A 20,449-nucleotide genomic window follows, 5' to 3' on the forward strand; every position below is an offset into this window, starting at 1 on the left:
TGTATTGGTTTTGATCAGGGCTGTAATTGTTAGATGAAAGAAGCATAGAGGCCAGAGATGCGTACGTGTGGCATTTAAACAAGCTGGCCCTACCGTCGCCACAGGTTCGGTAGTCGTAGTCCACAGCATGAGAGTCGAATAAGTAAATGTTGCCACATCGGCGCCAAAAGCTAACTGAACGGAGACGACCGGTGAAAATGAAAGCAATGTCATTTTGGGTTTGTGATAGGAGGTTCTCAAGGACATGTGATAGTGACCTGACGTATTCCTCGACATCTGAGATAGTGAGCGGATAAATGCCGTAGTGCACGTCTGATACGGCGATGTGGACTACGTTTCCCATTACCTTTAACACCTGGGGTAATTCTTCCGGGAAAAGGTAACGTTCTACGCCCCCAATTGAATCATCTCGCAAAGTTCTATATATCCGGTTTCCGCAGAAAAGGAGTGAATTTATTACGTCCGTATTGAATTTTCCGTCGATGAAGCCCCAAACTGCCGCGCAGGAGGAGTTCACTACACATTGTGAACCTGCACTCCAACCGAAAAGGTCGTAGTTGCCCTGATGGATAGACCCCGCAGCAACGCAGGAGAACCCCCTAGAGCGCGTATGCATCGCGGAAGGTGAAAAAAGTATCAGAGGCAGATTGTGTTTATACTCACTTATTGGAAGAGACTGTTGGATGTAAGGAAATTCAAACACCTGGATAGGGAGTCCTCGGTATAACCTGTAAATGATTATTGCAATATCACAGTGAAACAAATATTGAAGTACTGGATAGGAACTGAGTTCGTTAAAAGTACTGCGAAAAACCGATCAGCGTTAGCTATTCACGTCAATAACTGAATTTGTACGAATAATGCAATGTACTCCAGTGGCCATAGCTGAAGTGGAAATAATAGCTGGAATAAACTTTAATACAAGAACTCAGAAAAGAAAGGGAAACGTTATGAAGTGCATGCATGAAGACCTTGTGGCGTATTCCGATCAAAGAAGGTAATGAGGTATGTTTTCATTTGGAAAACCTGTTGGAAAATGTAATTATCTCAATATGAAAGTTTTAACAGAGAAAATACGTTTGTACACGGCACAGATAAGTGAATTTGGCGACATTGATACGTTGGTGAAGGGGTAGAGGTGAGCTACTGCGTGAATGAATGATTCAAAGTGTAAGGAAAAGCGAAAAATGAAACAATGGAATGTACGAAGAAACGTAATCGTCAATGTAGTCAGAGCGTAGGGAAATAACGGGAATGGAGGGAAACGCCTTGGAGACTGAACGACACATCCGAATAAAAGTAAGGGCACTTACAAGGATATAGGGAGAAAGGAAGGTAAATGAGTAACAATGCAGCCGATGATCAAAATGTTAGGCAATATTTCTCAGGTGTTTGTCATTAGCATAACGCAAGTGCTTCATCAGTACGATGACAATTGAAGAAGGGAAGGTGAAGGTCTGAATAATACAACATGAGCAGGCATGGACAGGAATGTCCCAGTTTTGAGTGTATTAAGGGCACACCGTAAAAAATGGAAGGAGCGTGATATTTATGTGAGAGACATGCACGTCAAAGAATCAGCTCTTGTAGAACGTGAAGAAGTGAATACATATCTGTGTGACGACGTATAAGATGTAAAGAAAATGGAATTGAAATGAATGTTAATTTTTTGTCGTGTACAGTAACAGTAATCACAAGTTACAGGAAAGAAATGGGAAAGGAAAATGATCATTACGCGACAAGGACACACCTAAGGGAATTCAGTTGGCGTCAATGATTTCCCTACAACTAAAATAATCAACTGGATATGAATAGATTGCAAATTCGATGGAAGTCAGCGACAGTGATGTCATTTGCTTTACGAGGAAGGGTAGCAATACGATATCCCCCTATAGAGGCAACGTCATGTGTCATTTTGGAGAGCAATGAACGGCAGTGTTCCGTTTCGAGGTACTAGTCCAGGAAATGAAGGAAGGTGTTTGTCTAGCAAATTCTTATAAGCGAATGGATTTACTGGAAATGTTAACAGCAGGTAGGGAGTAGACCAAGGATCGAAATCTAAATCATTTGGAAGGGCGCGGAACTACAAATTTTAGAAAATGTAGGTCATACGCGAAGGAAACCTTAGGAATGTAATTGTTTGATATCCTTTGACAACGAAAACGAACCGAGAGACGCCATCTCAATGTAAAGCTTTTGTTTTGAAAGACTAAATTCTAGAAAATCATATCGAGTGACGAAGACTGGAATTTTCGCTTAAAAATTAAGTACCAATAATTTCATTTTTTTAAGAATCTATTTTAAGATACTTCCAAACGATCTTAATGATCTGAACGATGATAATGTAAGCAAGTCATTACAAAAAAGAGTTCTGTCCCTACTTTTTCTACGAAAACATCAGTGATAAGAACAACATAACTAACACCGTAGCTACAATTGATCGTGTTCCCTTAAATTTCCCTAAATGAAGTAGCTATCAACGAATGATAGTGTTATTAATTTAAATTACTTAATTTTGAAAATTTTTGATGTTAAAAAAAGAACGGATGTTATGTAATTGCGTAGAAAATGCACTTTTGATCTAAGTAAGTGAAGCGCACTAGAAAAAAGAATAAATGTTTGGGTAACGAATTTTAGCATAACATTCATTTTGCTCAATAGTAAAAAATTCGGAAATTACTACGTTTTGCACATTTTGACCTTTCTTTCCTGGACTATATGGATAAATGAAGTAATTTCCTTCGTAAACACATTTCTAAACGCTAAAATTCAGGATGATGATGAGTAACGCTTCATGTAGTACGTTATGCATTCGGGAAGCGACACTGATAGGTATTAATAAATTCATTGCGCGAGGTGCATATTGTAATAACGCTGAAGCCCGTATGACACTTCCCAATTTATTGGCCAATTGGATTGTGGACCCACTGACACACACCAATTCCTATCCCAATATCCATTTCACAATATGGGACACTATTTATTGCCCAATCTGGAATTTAGAACAGGTTCTATTTTCTCGCGGCCAATCTCCAATCAGAAATCAGTCTTCTCGACTACTAGTGCCCAAAACTAGAAGCTCTTGGCAAAGCATTCGGTTTGGCTATTAAGGCCGCTTTACACGTGAAGGATCATTCGAATGACCATCATTAACCGTGTATAACGGAAAATTCCTGCATTCGAATGAAATTTCAGGCCTGTTCTAATTTGCTTGAATGATATGAGCGCACGGCGTCCATCTTGCCATTGGCATCCACCTCGGAATTTTAATATAATAGATAAAAACTTTGGAAGCATAGCAACCCATGAAATAGCTCAAATAATTAATATGTACTTTGAGAGAACATAAATTCACGAACATCAACTATGTAAAGTCGGTAATTCGGAAATTACATTTCGGATATTTAATGAATAAAAACGTCGTGTTTCTCCTCGATTGCGTCGACATTTGGTTTAATTTACATTTATTAAACTATATTTCATGATTTGAGAGCAAAAATGTCGGGTGAAAGTCCCAATTAATGACACAATCTCTGTTTATTCGATGAACTCATTGCAGCCAAAACGAGCCGCTACGTTATCTTGGCTCACGTATGGGATCACAATATTGCCTATCTGTAATCATTCAAGGAACTCACCCGAATGAAATTTCGAGAAAATCTTTGCAACCCCTCGAAATAGTTATTAATTTTACAATTATTATGCCACCTCCCATTCTGTACCTCATTTGCAATCAATCTGCGTTTTCAGATGCTCTTTTGTCATTTTGGGTTATGTGGCGTTCTCTAGCGGGATATTAGAACACTTGAACGGCCAATATTGGTGTAAATATTGTTACGTGTCGTACGATGCGTAAGGCCCAATATTTAAACCAATATTTCGCGCCGATATATTGGGCAATACATTGGGAAGTGTCACACGGGCTTAAGGGTAGTGACACGCTCGTAACACTGCAAGAATATCGGATGAATGATATGGGAATTCCATTCGAAAGATGTTCGGTATGAATTTTCGGTTTTAAACATGTATTTCGATTAATCGCGGTATGTTTTTTTGGAGAGAGAGTTAAATATGCAAATGGATAGTGATGAGAGTAAAGTAAATATTTAACTTCCACACATTTCTAATTACTTAAGTACCGACCCGGTTTCGACACGTAATCTCATTATCACGGTAGAAAATTGGCATTCCTCGTTCTACGCATACACCGTCCAGCAAGGGAAGGGTGGGGTGGAATGGATGAAAAGGGAGTGGGGGAGACACTTTGACTAAAAAGGTGGGTAATAGCGAATGTGTTTGAAGGAAAGGGTAGGAATAATCGCATTTACGTAATCCCTCGTCCCCCCTCCTTACCTATTACCCAAGTTTTTATTGAAACTGTCTCTCCCACTCCCTTTTCATCCTTTCCACCACACCCTTCTCTTACTTGAAGGTATATATGGAACATGTAAGCAGGGGCGGATCCAGGATTTCTTTCTGGGAGGGGCACAAGCAAGGCTGTATCCAGGATTTTGTTCAGGGGGGGGCACAAGGATACCTTGTTATACAAAACGAACGAAATTATAATGGGACCGTATTAAAAATCTATCATATTTTTAAGGGTCTGGGGGGGCACGTGCCCCCGTGCCCCCCCCCCCTGGATCCGCCTATGCATGTAAGGCCAAATTCGTACCTTGATAATGACAGTGCGGGTGGAGAACGAGTCGATACTTAAGTAAATGACATTGTGTGTCAGTTTATGAGTTAAGGTTATTCTCATGGATATTAAACATTTCTAGAAAACACGCCGGACACTGATAAATTGATATAGCTCGTAAATGCTATTTTGTTCACATGAAGTAAGCTCTCATGCGTAGATTCAAATGTGAAGTGAGGTAAGCGGTAACTTTTACCTTCTTCATAAATAACATATCCACACAGACAAACTTAATGAGTAGGTGAACGAGACCTCAGGCAACTATGACGGAATAGCCCGTGGTATTAGATGAGATGACATTCGAGCACGGGGGATAAGGTGACATTGAAAATAATAATCGTTATGAGAATTCACAAGTTCACCTGACATTGAATGTGGTGATTCGTACCCCCGAAAAACTCCCCCCCTCATACGGAAGATGCTGCTATATGTCCCCGGAGCAGTCAACCGCATATATCGCCTCACAAGTAAGCTCACTTTTGTCAGGCAAACATAACCACTGGCCCCACCACTCGTGCTCAAAACATCCCTCTCCACGCTGCAGAGCTCAACAGCCGACCGCTCCACCCCGACCACCGACGGAAGTGGCCTTCCTTCGGTTACCCTCGTAACTTAGGCAGTCGGGACAGAAGAGGAGTAGAATTTCAAATAAAATTCGAGCGTAAATGTGAAGGGATGTTATGCCAAGTAGCAATATCATTCGCCAATGGTTAATTTCGATGAATACCCCTTTCAAGGAAAGTAATTGTGATTCAGTATTTCTTACAATGAAAGTAATTGGGATGCGTTAATTGAATATAATTATAAATTAACCACCGTGCAGGTTAGTTGAATGAATATGAATGTACTCTCGCGAAAAGGAAAGGAATGTACGGAATCCGGATTGTATCTCTTTCTGCAGTAACTCTTTAACTAAAGGGACCTGACAATGTTAATTCAAATTCGCTGTAATACGTAATGGATATCCGAAATGATATCAATTACGACGATTGGTTACGTTAAAATATCCATATCCACATGGATGCACTGCCTATTCATTTATACGCCATTGGTAAATGAATGTGAATAACAAGTGTGCCACACGTGTGCAACAAGGGCGCCACCCCGCACCGCGGCGCCGCTGAAGTACGGCCCGCACCACTTACTGGAGACTTCCCCTCCACCCCCTCCCCTCCCTCGGCAATGACTTTGCTCTTTGGTATGCAGCGCTGTCTTGTAACACGTGTAATCTAGTAACGGAATAAAATTTTCATGGTATATCATAACAGTCGTATCACAGAAACATTGTCAATTAGGTCAAATTAATTTGCAGCTATTGTTTTGCAGTATTTTTACTCTAAATCAGTAAATATATATCTGCCATTTCTTAGAGCTGCGTCTTTCCGCCCACTAAATTTAGTTACTGACGAAGGCTTCCCGTTGCCTTTCATACCCACATACCTAATTCAAGTGAACGAAGGAGGACCGAAGGCAAGGGGATTTTTTCGCCTCTTGGGGTACAAACGCCCGAGGGCCCGACAATTAGCCGGGTCTCCGAAAGACCACGCGAGAATCGTGTGTCAGCGATCCATAATTCTTCATTCAGACGTTTTGCAAAATAAAATTTTGTTCGTTTCTCGAAAAATATGAATCAAGTTTTGAATTGTTCGTCTTCAGAACAGCGGTTAGAATTTTTAACTGAAATTCTGCGATCAATTTTAACGTATTTAAGGATTTTCGCCCCGACGTCAGTATGAAGAGAAGAGGAACGACAGACCCTTCGATAAGTTACGAAGCTATGAATTCCATCAAACCGAATGTATCCATAACAATACAGAGTTTGACAATAAAAACCAAACCAGCAATCACCTTCGTAAAAGGAATCATACCTTCGATGAAAGTTACCGAACTCACTATCGTATTGAACTGTATCCGTTATTTTTACAAAACACTTTTCTGCCATGCAAATACCACTGTCATCATAGTCTCAGTGTCGCTAGTCATCAGTATGGTTTGCACGTGAAGTAGGTCGTTGTACTTTTGATTGACTAGAGAAACCTAAGTTTGGTCGTCAACTCATTAAAATCGAAAATAATCAAAGAGAAGAAAATTCTCGCGCAAGTAGCTGTAAATAGCATCGCTTAGTCAAACTACATAAACGAATGACTACGATATAAGTTAAAGACGGGAGAGCAGAGCCATTCTTTCAAAATGTGAACATGCAATAAAAGGAATGTCTCTCACTGTAGTTTGTAATGCGCGCCTCAGCTGTAGGAAGGGTGAAACGGTCATGATAAATAAGTCACAGAAATGCACTAAGAGCGAGGAACTTGCGTTGAACATGAAAACGGTGAATATATACGTCAATGTACCGTACAACGCTTTCTTAGAAAGTGAAATGATGGCAGTTGGTGACAATGTTTTCCGTTTTCCTGCGCAATGAACTTAAGACTAAGTGATGGACAAATTCAACGATGATAGTCCACGGCATGGACCGTCGGTTAGGCAAAACACCTTCCTTACGTGCGGTCAACCAATACAATTTGAATTTTTACTTTGTGCTAAAGTATTTGTTACTTAAGATATGGATGGGGAACTAATGAAACATTTATTCCATTTTAATTACACGTCCAAATTTCGAGGGTAGATTTACCGTTCTTTTCAACGGAGTTGTTATTTGCATATACAGCTAACGCGTGATGGTGTTTATTGGAAGAAAACATTTTCTAATGCAATGTTGATTACAACAGGTATGCGCTACATTCACTTCTGCAATCGTCTTCAGAGCAGCGGTTACAAGTTTTAACTAAAATTCTGCGATTTATTTTCAAGTTTTTAAGGATTTACGGCCCGACAACAACAAGAGCATTTTTGCTGCTTATATCAGTTGATATTGACGCTAGAAATTCTTTTAAATTTGAAAATTGTCATAACGAAACGAAGAATTCAATTTCAAGAACAAAATTTACGGTCAGACAACAATTACCCACATACCTTTTTCAAGCGAAGGAAGGAGGAACGAATGACGGAGGGCCCTGCTATTAGACGGGTGTCCGAACGCCCACGCGAGCAGCGCGGGTCAGTGGTCAATAATTGTTAATCCAGCCGTTTTGAAAAATAAATATTTGTTCATTTCTCGAAATATATTAATCAAGAATTGAATTGTTCGTCTTCACAGCAGGGGTTACAAGTTTAAACTGTAAATCTGCGATCAATTGTTACGTTTTTAAGGATTTTCGCCCCGACGTCGACAAGAACCTTTTCGATGCTAATATCTGCTGATATTGACGCTAGAACTCCGTTCAAAATTTGAAAATTCTCATGATTAATCGAAGAAATCAATTCAAGACTGAAACAACGTTTATGACATTTAAGTATTAAAGGTTATACTTTTAAGTAGGCGTTATAAAATTTCTTGGAAGTATATGTTTTCACAAAACGTAAACAATAACGTGGAGGGGGAGAAATGAACGCAAATGAAACGATACTGTGAAACTGTGTAGCAGGATAAGGTGGGGAAAATTGCGCTATGATATTTGAGAAGAAAATGTACACTTAGAGCGCATGAAAGAGTATGTGCTCGCCAAAAAATATTGCAACACGATTTATAGTTTTTTAAATATCTTTATATTTCATTTCCAAAAAGAAAAGTTTATCGATTTTGAAATCTCTATGCCGAACACGCCGAAAAAAAATGTACGTGGTGACCTGTAATTAGTCATATACTCCTAATTTTTTCATATCATTAAAATAGGTTGAACACGTTATAAAGCAGGGGTAACTGTTTGCGCCATTTGCATCTATGTATTCCATGAGGACTTTCATCTGTATATGGAAAGCAAGGACTAACTATTGACAAGTTGTTAATAGTGTGCCGGTCACTGCGAGGATATAACGGGACAAAAATTCAGCTGAGTTTGATGAAAGAAGTTTTAAAAAGTAAATGACGCGGTTTAGGTTAATGATATTTTTTGACGTAAATGAATATACCAGTGTGACCGAGGGAACGAAATTGCGCGATGTGACAAGCGTACGAAAGTGCAGTCAAATTTTTGTCGTGTAAATCGGTGAGTTGCTAGAATGCAAGGATGGGAGATCACAAAATATCCCGTGCTATATTCCCAAATTGTGACTCTCACAATTTCAACGAATGTTTTTATTGATAACATACGCTATGATGTGACCTATATAAACGGCCTCAGTGCAAGGTCAGGAATACTAAAAGAAGACAATGCACCAACTATCACCAATTAATCATTCTAGTCATCAGATATGAGAAAATACCTTTGCGATAGACCTTGTATGCCTCAAAGTTTGACGAAATAAAGAAAACGGTTATGAAAATTAACTACTGTCATTTTGAGTGTGATGGACATTGTTGTTGTTAGTATTTATAGTCAATGAATGATATTGGAAACGGGTCAATAATCAGTAATCGATTTCACAACGTTGAACTACATAAAGTTGAAAAGAATTTCCACAGTTAAGTACATATCTCGGAATCGCGGGCGACATCGGAGGAAGTATAATTTCTTCGCCAAACGTAACGTGGCATCCACCGCAATAACAAAATAGAGAGAAATCGTTGTACTAACCAGAAATCAGTGCGGTGATTTACAGCCCCAAGACACGTCCCTTCTCACACGGAAGAATCTGCGCGAAGTTCCTGGAAAAGGCAACTGCAGGTATTTACCCCACAGATAAGTTCACTTCACTCAATGCAAATGAGAGGACACTGGCACAAAGGATGCGTTTCTCTCGAGTACTGATTTGGAAGTGACGCCCTGCTCTCACTTGCCACCCTCAACACCTTCCCCCCCCCCCTGCGTGTTGAAAAGCACCCATTCCACGCCCTACCTCGCTACAGCCAACCAATCCTAGCCAACGCGACGTCAACGCGACATCGTTCGCTGTCTTTGAATGTAACATTATCGTAATGCAATTGTCTACGAATGTTTTAAAACGAGGAATGGATACAAAATGATGTTACGTATGGTGAAACCATATTTATATTTTCAACACTTATTCCAATTTATTCAAATTCAGCTAAAATAAAATGGAAGCGCCCAGTGTACTGTAATCATAATTCAAAATCGATCGTTCATTTAGGCGTCTGCGACTCCGACATGAAGGCGAAGAAAGAACCATCGCGTGATTAACATAATTTTCCCCGAAGTATAGGATACAATATCGATAGTAGATGACGTTCATGGAAAAATTCAGCTTATTTGGATAGCCGCACGGCACGGCAGATTATAAGAGGTAAGCTGCTGCGCAAGGAATTGACATCAGGCGCCTAAGTTTAAACTTCATAGGTTTCATTTCACCAGTACGATGGTAGATAGTCGTGTCCAGTACACGCAGGAGGAATTATTGCAAAATTAACAAAATCCTTATTTTTCATCGCAGAAACACCGTTCGAGTTCCTACTTGATGGCATGATTTGCCGGAGTGCGATGAAAACAATCAATTTCTGATGACGGGATAGGTTGATAGAGTTCCAAATTGTAGTAGGATCGGTCACTTTTTGGGAGGTACGCGCCCCGCTGGTAGGGCCGAGGAGAGGGACCTGCGTTGGTGAGTTCGTCGATGTTAGAGTCCGGGTACAATAACCCTCGGGAATCCTTCGGCGAAAGTGCTGACCGCATGGCACCTTCAATATTTCTAGTTGAGAGTATTTTTAAGAATATCCGAAAATCAAAATTAAGAGAAGCAGTTTAAATATGTTTCCTTCCGTTCTAAATCCCAGGTAATGTACAGCGAAAGGAAACGAATTTAAGTAATACTTTAAATAGCGAAATAATTATATAGATAAAATAAACATCGAAAAGGTTAGAAAGTAATTCGTAACCCCTGTCTCCCAAAGACTGAAAGCGGTAAGCGTCCGCGTTCAAAAATTGTCAATCCAGGAGTTTTGAGAACGACCACACGAGCAGTGTGGGTTGGGTCGGCGGTCAGTTATTGTTTATTCATCCCTTTAGCGAAATAAAGTTGTGTTCGTTTCTCGAGAAATGTGAAACAAGAATGGTATCGTTCGTCTTCAGAGCAGCGATAACAATTTTTGAACGAAGTTCTGCGATCAATTATAAGGTTTTTAGAAATTTCCGTCCTTATGTCAACGTGAGTAATTTCGACGGTTACTTGGGCTGATATTGACGTTATAACTTCGTTTAAAATTTAAGATTTCTCATGATGAATGGAGGAACGCAATTTCAAGATTAAAATTTAGGTTCAATGAACAATTATCCACTTTGCTGTTTCACGTAAACAGAGGAGGCCCGGAGGGAAGGAGACATTTCAACAAGATGCAATTCAATAAAAAAAATTGCAAATACAAAATACAGAGTTAGCAAATTCATTGTGTCATCATATACATATCTGAGGAAACACGTAAATATGAATTAGATAATCCAATCAGCATAAATCTTTGCGTTAGTATTAACGGTTCTCGGACGTCTGTCAATGGGTGAAGTTGTATTCCTTTCCACGCATTCGAATTATGACGAGGAAAAATTAATTCCAGCTTCAAGTCCCATTTTTTATAATTGACGAATTTCAACAGTTACTCTTTGATAATATGTTCTACTGCTGAGTTACTGTGAATGACATTAATTACTCTACGCTGCTATGTCGTTGGTGATTAAATATTGTAATTGCATTAAGTAGGTTACATAGTATTGGGGAATGTGTTTGTCGGCAATGTGGTTCATGTTTAGGGCATACCTCCCTATGCAGGTGTACCCGCCTCAGAGAAAGCATCTCCCACCACCCCTCCTCCCCATTCAAAAACTTGGAAAACCCAAGTCTACGCCGGGTTAGAGATTTCGCAATGGCGGGCGGCCGCCTCGGCCCAACGGACACCCCTGCGCCGCGCCGGCAAGGTCATTGAACACTCCATCGGCTCTTTGTTGACTTTGAGCCCTCGGAAAGGAAAAACCCCTTTCGCTTGCGACGAAAAATGGGTTACCGCCACGTGGAATTTTAAATGTGTATGTGTAAACTGAAAATATGCGGAATTTCACCCTTCGAATTCTTGTCAGGGTTTTTTTAATAATTGGCATGAAGTGTCCCCAAATAATTCGAAGATGAAATACAGACGATAAGAAGAAATACATGACATAGGAAGAGCATGCACAAAGATATGTATTTATAGGAAATCGTAGCGAAATAATTATATAGATAAAATAAACATCGAAAAGGTTAGAAAGTAAGTCGTAACCCCTGTCTCCCAACGACTCTCAAAGCGGAAAGCGACCGCGCTCATAAATTGTCAATCTAGGAGTTTTGCGAAATATTTTCACGTTCCCTTCTAGAAAAAGATAACTCAAGGATGGAATTGTTCGTGTTAAGAGTAGCGCTTACACTAAAAAAATTCTAATGTAACTATCAACCTTTGTATGGTGTTCCGCCGGAGCGTCAATAAGGAAAATGTTCTTGCATACATAGGTTGAAATTGACGTTAGAACGTCGTTCAAAGTTTCGAAATTCTCATAATGAAACGAGGACTTCGATTGCAAGTCTGCAATTTACGTTTACTGGACAATTATCCACATAGATATTTGATATAAGGTAATCAGGCCATAACGCAGGAGCGTCACGGTGGTTTTACGGTGGAATCGCCCGAGGGCTGAGCAGGTACCTGTATCGCAGGTCTGTGAACGAACCCCAGAGGCTCGTGGGCCGGCCGTGACGAATTGTTTATGCAGTAGTTTTGCGAGATAAATTTTTGTTCGTTTCTCGAAAAATGTAAATCATGAATGCCATTGTTCATCTTCAAAGCAGCCATAACAATTTTTAAACGAAGTTCTGCGATCAATTTTAACGATTTTACCCATTTCCGCCCTGAAGTCAACATGAATAAATTTACTGCTTACTGTCGCTAATATTGTCGGTAGAACTTGGTTCAAAATTTGAGATTTGTCATGATGAATCGAGGAATTCAATTCCAAGAATGAAATTAAAGTTCAATCAACAATTAGCCACATAGCTATTTCACATAAAGAAAGAAGGCCCTTAAGGACGGGGATTACTCCCTCTTGGGAAGTAATCGCCCCGGGCCCTTCCAGTCAACGGGGACTGTGAACGACCACACGAGCAGTGTGGGTTGGGTCGGCGGTCAGTTATTGTTTATTCATCCCTTTAGCGAAATAAAGTTGTGTTCGTTTCTCGAGAAATGTGAAACAAGAATGGTATCGTTCGTCTTCAGAGCAGCGATAACAATTTTTGAACGAAGTTCTGCGATCAATTATAAGGTTTTTAGAAATTTCCGTCCTTATGTCAACGTGAGTAATTTCGACGGTTACTTGGGCTGATATTGACGTTATAACTTCGTTTAAAATTTAAGATTTCTCATGATGAATGGAGGAACGCAATTTCAAGATTAAAATTTAGGTTCAATGAACAATTATCCACTTTGCTGTTTCACGTAAACAGAGGAGGCCCGGAGGGAAGGAGACATTTCAACAAGATGCAATTCAATAAAAAAAATTGCAAATACAAAATACAGAGTTAGCAAATTCATTGTGTCATCATATACATATCTGAGGAAACACGTAAATATGAATTAGATAATCCAATCAGCATAAATCTTTGCGTTAGTATTAACGGTTCTCGGACGTCTGTCAATGGGTGAAGTTGTATTCCTTTCCACGCATTCGAATTATGACGAGGAAAAATTAATTCCAGCTTCAAGTCCCATTTTTTATAATTGACGAATTTCAACAGTTACTCTTTGATAATATGTTCTACTGCTGAGTTACTGTGAATGACATTAATTACTCTACGCTGCTATGTCGTTGGTGATTAAATATTGTAATTGCATTAAGTAGGTTACATAGTATTGGGGAATGTGTTTGTCGGCAATGTGTTTCATGTTTAGGGCATACCTCCCTATGCAGGTGTACCCGCCTCAGAGAAAGCATCTCCCACCACCCCTCCTCCCCATTCAAAAACTTGGAAAACCCCAGTCTACGCCGGGTTAGAGATTTTGCAATGGCGGGCGGCCGCCTCGGCCCAACGGACACCCCTGCGCCGCGCCGGCAAGGTCATTGAACACTCCATCGGCTCTTTGTTGACTTTGAGCCCTCGGAAAGGAAAAACCCCTTTCGCTTGCGACGAAAAATGGGTTACCGCCACGTGGAATTTTAAGTGTGTATGTGTAAACTGAAAATATGCGGAATTTCACCCTTCGAATTCTTGTCAGGGTTTTTTTAATAATTGGCATGAAGTGTCCCCAAATAATTCGAAGATGAAATACAGACGATAAGAAGAAATACATGACATAGGAAGAGCATGCACAAAGATATGTATTTATAGGAAATCGTAGCGAAATAATTATATAGATAAAATAAACATCGAAAAGGTTAGAAAGTAAGTCGTAACCCCTGTCTCCCAACGACTCTCAAAGCGGAAAGCGACCGCGCTCATAAATTGTCAATCTAGGAGTTTTGCGAAATATTTTCACGTTTCCTTCTAGAAAAAGATAACTCAAGGATGGAATTGTTCGTGTTAAGAGTAGCGCTTACACTAAAAAAATTCTAATGTAACTATCAACCTTTGTATGGTGTTCCGCCGGAGCGTCAATAAGGAAAATGTTCTTGCATACATAGGTTGAAATTGACGTTAGAACGTCGTTCAAAGTTTCGAAATTCTCATAATGAAACGAGGACTTCGATTGCAAGTCTGCAATTTACGTTTACTGGACAATTATCCACATAGATATTTGATATAAGGTAATCAGGCCATAACGCAGGAGCGTCACGGTGGTTTTACGGTGGAATCGCCCGAGGGCTGAGCAGGTACCTGTATCGCAGGTCTGTGAACGAACCCCAGAGGCTCGTGGGCCGGCCGTGACGAATTGTTTATGCAGTAGTTTTGCGAGATAAATTTTTGTTCGTTTCTCGAAAAATGTAAATCATGAATGCCATTGTTCATCTTCAAAGCAGCCATAACAATTTTTAAACGAAGTTCTGCGATCAATTTTAACGATTTTACCCATTTCCGCCCTGAAGTCAACATGAATAAATTTACTGCTTACTGTCGCTAATATTGTCGGTAGAACTTCGTTCAAAATTTGATTTTCTCATAATGAATCGAGGAATTCAATTCCAAGAATGAAATTAAAGTTCAATGGATGGAGTACTTGTTTTAAGCGTTACATATTCACTACATGGTCGCTTGCAGTTATGAATTTCTTTTCTATTTACTGGGGAAACTGTTATCCGATTTTAAGCCCTTATAAAACCTCCCCTAATGTGGCCGATACCCTTTGAAACCATGTCTAGATGAGCCGCGTAGCATGTGTAGTACGCTGCTCAGCCGCCTTTGGTGCTCCAACGGAAGTGACTTCTGTTTCCTGAGAACATGAAGCAGGGGCAAGTTTTCCAACTAACAGCAATGCATCATGTCTTCATTAATTTCCTGGGAAATTCCTTAATAAAGTACGCCATAACTAGTAAATTCTGTGAAATGATAATGAAGTAAACGGTTAACTTGTGGCTGGATGCATGACTGCAAAGTACGGGTGCAACGACGCTGTAATAAAGGGCGGCTTCCGTGCCAGGATTGTCACTCCTCACCAGGAAATGCGTACTGACAGCTGTCCCCCATCGTTATTGGTCACTATCGTCCAAAGGAATTCCTCAACGATGATGCAAAGGGTTACGGAATTAGTACTCCATTATGCGAAAGCGACAGAAAAGGAGGGTATTTACAGAAAAGAAATATTTTTCCCAGGTGTTACGGAAAGGTTCGTGAAATTTGTGGTTAAAATGTCAAGAAAATTTAAGATTTTTATATGAAAGGCCTACGAAAGGGGATTGGAAATGGAAGAGAAAGCATTAATTTTAGAATAAAATCACTAAATTGAGCATTAAGCACAGTTCAAAGGACTTAAGCCATTAAAATAATGAAATTTTGATGAAAATAATTGCAAGCAGTGATTTAAAATTGATAATAACATGACTTAATATTTTTCATCCGCGCATGTATCTTGAATAATAATTTCATTGATAAATATGCACGCTTGCATATATATTTAACCTATTAATGTAAATAAATTCATTTTTTGCCCTCAATTAATTTAAAATTTGTATTTTGTTGACCAACGCAAGCCTGTCCCTGCCTGGGGCAGAGTGGGACATTTTTCATCGAAGAAGAAACGTAAGTATTTCAACTGTTTTGAGTGAAATGTATTACTTGCGGTTTTTTTTATAAGTTTTAGAATATATTCTCCAAGCAGTGAGACCAAAATTTTTCGTTTACCAATTAATCTGAGGAAAATTTAAAATAAAATGCTACAACTGTCCCACTGTGCCCCAGTCTCCCCTATCGTTTAAAATATTCCGCCCTCTTCACTTCTGACATTAAGCAATCAGTGCCTAATTCCAGTGAAGCTGCAATTCATAGTTTTAATACAGTTTTGTTTAAATTTTGAAATCATGAACGTAATTTGCGACCTATGAAAGTGTTAATACACAACTTACTTCATATTTAATAATTGTTACCACCTTTTCTGCACTGGGCCTATTTGTGCTTGTAATATCAGGGGTAGAATGTTTTTGATAAAGTTAAAAGTCATCCATTTGAAGTTTGAATGAGTTTATACCAGTTTTTCCACGCCACCCGAGAGGTAACTGGCAAGGCGCGTTTCCCTTTTTTATACGTAGACGTAACGGAAAAGGGATCCCCACGCCCCAGTTGAAAATATCCCCAAGTTTACCGGCCGAGAGAGCACAGCGAACGTAAAGACAATATTTTTCAACTGGCACATAGGCCTACTTGTAACCGACAAACACAAAGACACACACAGCCATTCACGCATCACATTCACACGTGCAAGCACTCCCTACCACACACTCCTCTCCAAGCATTCCATCACCACCTCCATCCCCCTCTGATTAAGGTGGACACCGTCGGGACGGCGACGATTACCTTTACCCATATACCTGTACGGAAGAAGGAAAGGAAATGAAAACAACCTTCATTGGGCATTGGAAAAGCATATGAGAATGAAATACCAACCTCTCAAAAAATGTGTCGTCTACCCCACCGTGATGGACAAGAAAAGGAGTTGTGATATCTACGACCCGGATCCCCCCTGTAAAGGAAGTCAGTTATGAGAGGAACGGTTAACGTCATCCAGCATACGTGAGTGCGAATACTGTGTAATATCTTACATCTGTAATACCGGTGTAGCCACCGTCCCAGCGCCAGTACGTGTCTCCTGTATATGACATTACGCCACATAGCTGGCGCTGGAGGTATTGTCAGGAAGGTAACTGCAGGGGCCAACACCCGCAGCTTCATTATTAATCGATGTATATCGGCCCTCAACGTTCGATATACGCAATCCTGGATGAAAGGGGAGAAATAATACGTTATTCTCCGCGAGAGAGGAGTTGGAATCCGCTGACGCTCTCTTTCACGGAAAAGTGTAAATAGGAACACTTACATTACGGAGGTCGTTCGACCCGATAAGGACGATCACAGGCTTTGCAAAATAACCGTGGTCATCCACGAGTCTCCTCAATTGGAGGACTGTCTGCCCCGATACACATAACCCGATGCGGGCAGGGCGAACTGTTGTGAGAAATCACAGGTGATGAGCAGGAAGAGAAGTTATTGGAAAAGGTACTTCATCATAGTATAAGTATGTACTTACCTCCCTCCATCCGCCACCCCAAATACGCACCCAGGCGCACCATATGGGAGTCGCCCAGGAGCTGATGTCCGCACATAACTGGCCCTTCCATCGTCGGCAACGGGTAATGGACAGCGGCAGGGTTTCTACAGGAGCGCACGATATCCTTCCAACGTCCTTGCTGAGATGCAGATGACGTTCGCATGCTACGTAGCACCCCTTCTCCGCCGCTTCGCCCACTCCTAAACCTTCAAACCTTCCCACTATACGCCGGACGGACGTGTCTCGTAGCTCCCACCACCTAAACCCCGCCTTCCGTGGGAGGAGTCATGGCGGCTGACAACCACGTAACAGCTGAAGTATGATCCACCTCTGGCATAATTGGCAGGGGTTTATAAATCACGAATATACAGCACGCAATTGGAATCGTACATGCTCATCACACGGTGGAAAGGAAGTGTATCGAATAATTTTCTACTGTTTATGTAAATGGAAGAAAGCATGCACATTTTTTGCCCAACCTTTCCATTTCCGTTACACAAATGATACATTAACAGTTGATGGATACTTTAAGAATTTCCGAGACTTCCAATCAATGAAAGTAGTTTCTAAATATTAACTTCCGTTTTAAAGAAATATAAAAGCGCAATAATTTAATAATTTGCTTGAAGTGTCCCCTAAAACTTCCGAGACGATGGTATTGTAATTGCCTACGAATGTTGTAAAAGGAGGGATGGATACAAAATGATGATATTTATTTAAAAGAATTAATGCAATTATGAATTGATTGCCTTAAAGCTTTGCAATGTTTTTCAGGAAATAACAATATTAAAATTGAGATCCATACACGTAATATAATATCGCTTAATATATTCCCCCCCCCCTCCACTGCAAATACTAAGCAGTCATTGCCTTTTTTCAGTGAAGCTGCAATTTTTTGGCATGATATGGTATTATTAGATTAGATTATTTTGATCAAAATTCGTTCAACTGAGAAGCACATGAAAGCAGCTCAGTGTTACAATGATATCGAAATTCTTAATTAATAAAACTTTTAACAGCGAAAATTCAACGACATTCCATTCAAGATAATTCATTTCTCCATGGCTAATTTATCCGAAATACGTATGGTGAAACCATATTTATATTTTCAACACTTATTCTAATTTATTCAAATTCAAGTAAAATAAAATGGAAGCGCTCAGTGTACTGTATTCATAATTCAGAATCGACCGTTCATTTAGGCGTCTGCCACTCCGACATGAAGGCGAAAAAAGAACCATCGCGTGATTAACATAGTTTTCCCCGATATATAGGATACAATATTGGTAGTAGATGACGTTCATGGAAAAATTCAGCTTATTTGGATAGCCGCACGGCACGGCAGATTATAAGAGGGAAGCTGCTGCGCAAGGAATTGACATCAGGCGCCTAAGTTTAAGCTGCATAGGTTACATTTCACCAGTACTCTGGTACATACTCGTGCCCAGAACACGCAGGAGGAATTATAGAAAAATTAACAAAATCCTTATTTTTCATCGCAGAAACACCGTTCGAGTTCCTACTTGATGGCATGATTTGCCGGAGTGCGATGAAAACATTCAATTTCTGATGACGGGATAGTATGATAGAGTTCGAAAATGTAGTAGGATCGGTCACTTTTTCGGAGGTACGCGCCCCGCTGGTAGGGTCGAGGAGAGGGACCTGCGTGGGTGAGTTCGCCGATGGTGGAGTCAGGGAATAATAACCCTTGGGAATCCTTCGGCGAAAGTGCTGACCGCATGGCACCTTCCTTATTTCTAGTTGAGAGTATTTTTAAGAATATCCAAAACTAAATATTAATAGAAGCAGTTTAAATATGTTTCCTTCCGTTATAAATGCAAAGTAATGACAGCGAAAGGAAATAAATTTCATAAATACTTTAAATACATTTTCACGACCAATTACTGATTGCATTTGATTTCCGAATAATGTTACTAAACGTGGAATAATTATCGTTATGTGTACGTGCCGTATAGTGAAATACATTCAGCTATCATAATTTCCGTACGTGCAATCAAATCGAATTCTTTATGTATAGCGTATGTGCACGGTACGTGGGAATCGATAGTAGTAACCTACGTTTTTCCAATGCATTTGTACCCATGACAGATCCCCCATTCAAAATATTTGGAAAACCCCAAGTCTACGCCAGAATGCGGACCCCTCCCCCAGGCAACACACAACTGCCAGCGCTGCGCGGGCAAGGTCGTTGAGCACTCTAGCAGCCCATTGTTGATGGAAAGCCTTCTGAAAAGAATATCCCCGCTTGAGACGAAGGGATGCCGCCAAAAGGATATTTGAATGTGCATGTGAAAATCCAAAATAACTATACTTTCACCCTTCTCTGTCTTTTGCGGGTTTTCCCAACGCTTTTCACCCCATTCGTGTCCTTTCCATCCTGCGTGTCGCATTTCTCGATCCACCCACCCTTTTAATACAACACCGTACGGTAATGTACGCGACAAATGTGAATATTGTACGCCACAGAGGATGACATGAGAACGTCTACGCGAACATGCTCGCGTAGACGTCAAGGCGATAAACCAACCGTCGGGCAATGAAAATGGTTTTCCTCGAAATATAGGATACAATATTCAGAATGCATTTGACATTATTTAGCTCATTTCTCAATTAATAATGTATCTAAAAATCACGATACCATCCCGTCCGATTATATAGCTTCTCCCAAATTAAATATAAATTTTCACTATGAAAAATCAAAGACGTTCCATTCCAGATAATTCATTTCTCCATGACTATTTCCTCCGAAATACGAATGATGAAAGGAAAATTATATTTCCGACAATTATTCCAATTTATTGTAATTCAAGTAGAATTACATCAAAGTGACCGGTGTACTGTAACCATAATTCAAAATCGATCGTCCATTTAGGCGTCTGCGACTCGGACATGAAGGCGATGAAAGAACCATTGCGTAATGAACATAGTTTATCTCGAAATATAGGATACAATATTGATAGTGCGTTCTCGGAGAAAATGATCTTATTGGTATAGCCACAGGGCATGGCAGATTGAAAAAGTAAAGTGACGAATTGCAGATTGCATTTGATTTCTTGAACGAGGTATGTTAC

At 40.1% G+C, this 20,449-nt stretch overlaps 1 protein-coding gene across 1 annotated transcript; it reads right to left on the bottom strand.

The window, feature by feature from the left end:
• Positions 1–16,360: 16,360 nt before the first annotated feature.
• LOC124170405 lies at positions 16,361–17,520 on the bottom strand. Its single transcript, XM_046549125.1, has 5 exons — positions 17,337–17,520; positions 17,127–17,254; positions 16,852–17,026; positions 16,697–16,772; positions 16,361–16,620 (listed from the first exon to the last, which is right to left on the bottom strand). The coding sequence occupies exons 1-5, from the start codon at positions 17,518–17,520 to the stop codon at positions 16,521–16,523; spliced, it is 663 nt and encodes a 220-aa protein (XP_046405081.1). The 3' UTR covers positions 16,361–16,520.
• Between the last annotated feature and the right edge of the window lie 2,929 nt (positions 17,521–20,449).

Source organism: Ischnura elegans, chromosome 13 (assembly GCF_921293095.1).
Source record: "Ischnura elegans chromosome 13, ioIscEleg1.1, whole genome shotgun sequence".
Lineage (NCBI taxonomy): Eukaryota > Metazoa > Arthropoda > Insecta > Odonata > Coenagrionidae > Ischnura > Ischnura elegans.

Bases quoted from the DNA above. Each gene is read 5' to 3' on its own strand.
- LOC124170405 (XM_046549125.1), bottom strand. From the start codon at position 17,520: ATGCGAACGTCATCTGCATCTCAGCAAGGACGTTGGAAGGATATCGTG. The intron at 17,027-17,126 runs GTAAGTGTTCCT...CCTTTCATCCAG, and splicing joins GGTCGAACGACCTCCGTAAT to GATTGCGTATATCGAACGTT. The intron at 16,621-16,696 runs GTTGGTATTTCA...TCTTCCGTACAG, and splicing joins GACGACACATTTTTTGAGAG to GTATATGGGTAAAGGTAATC.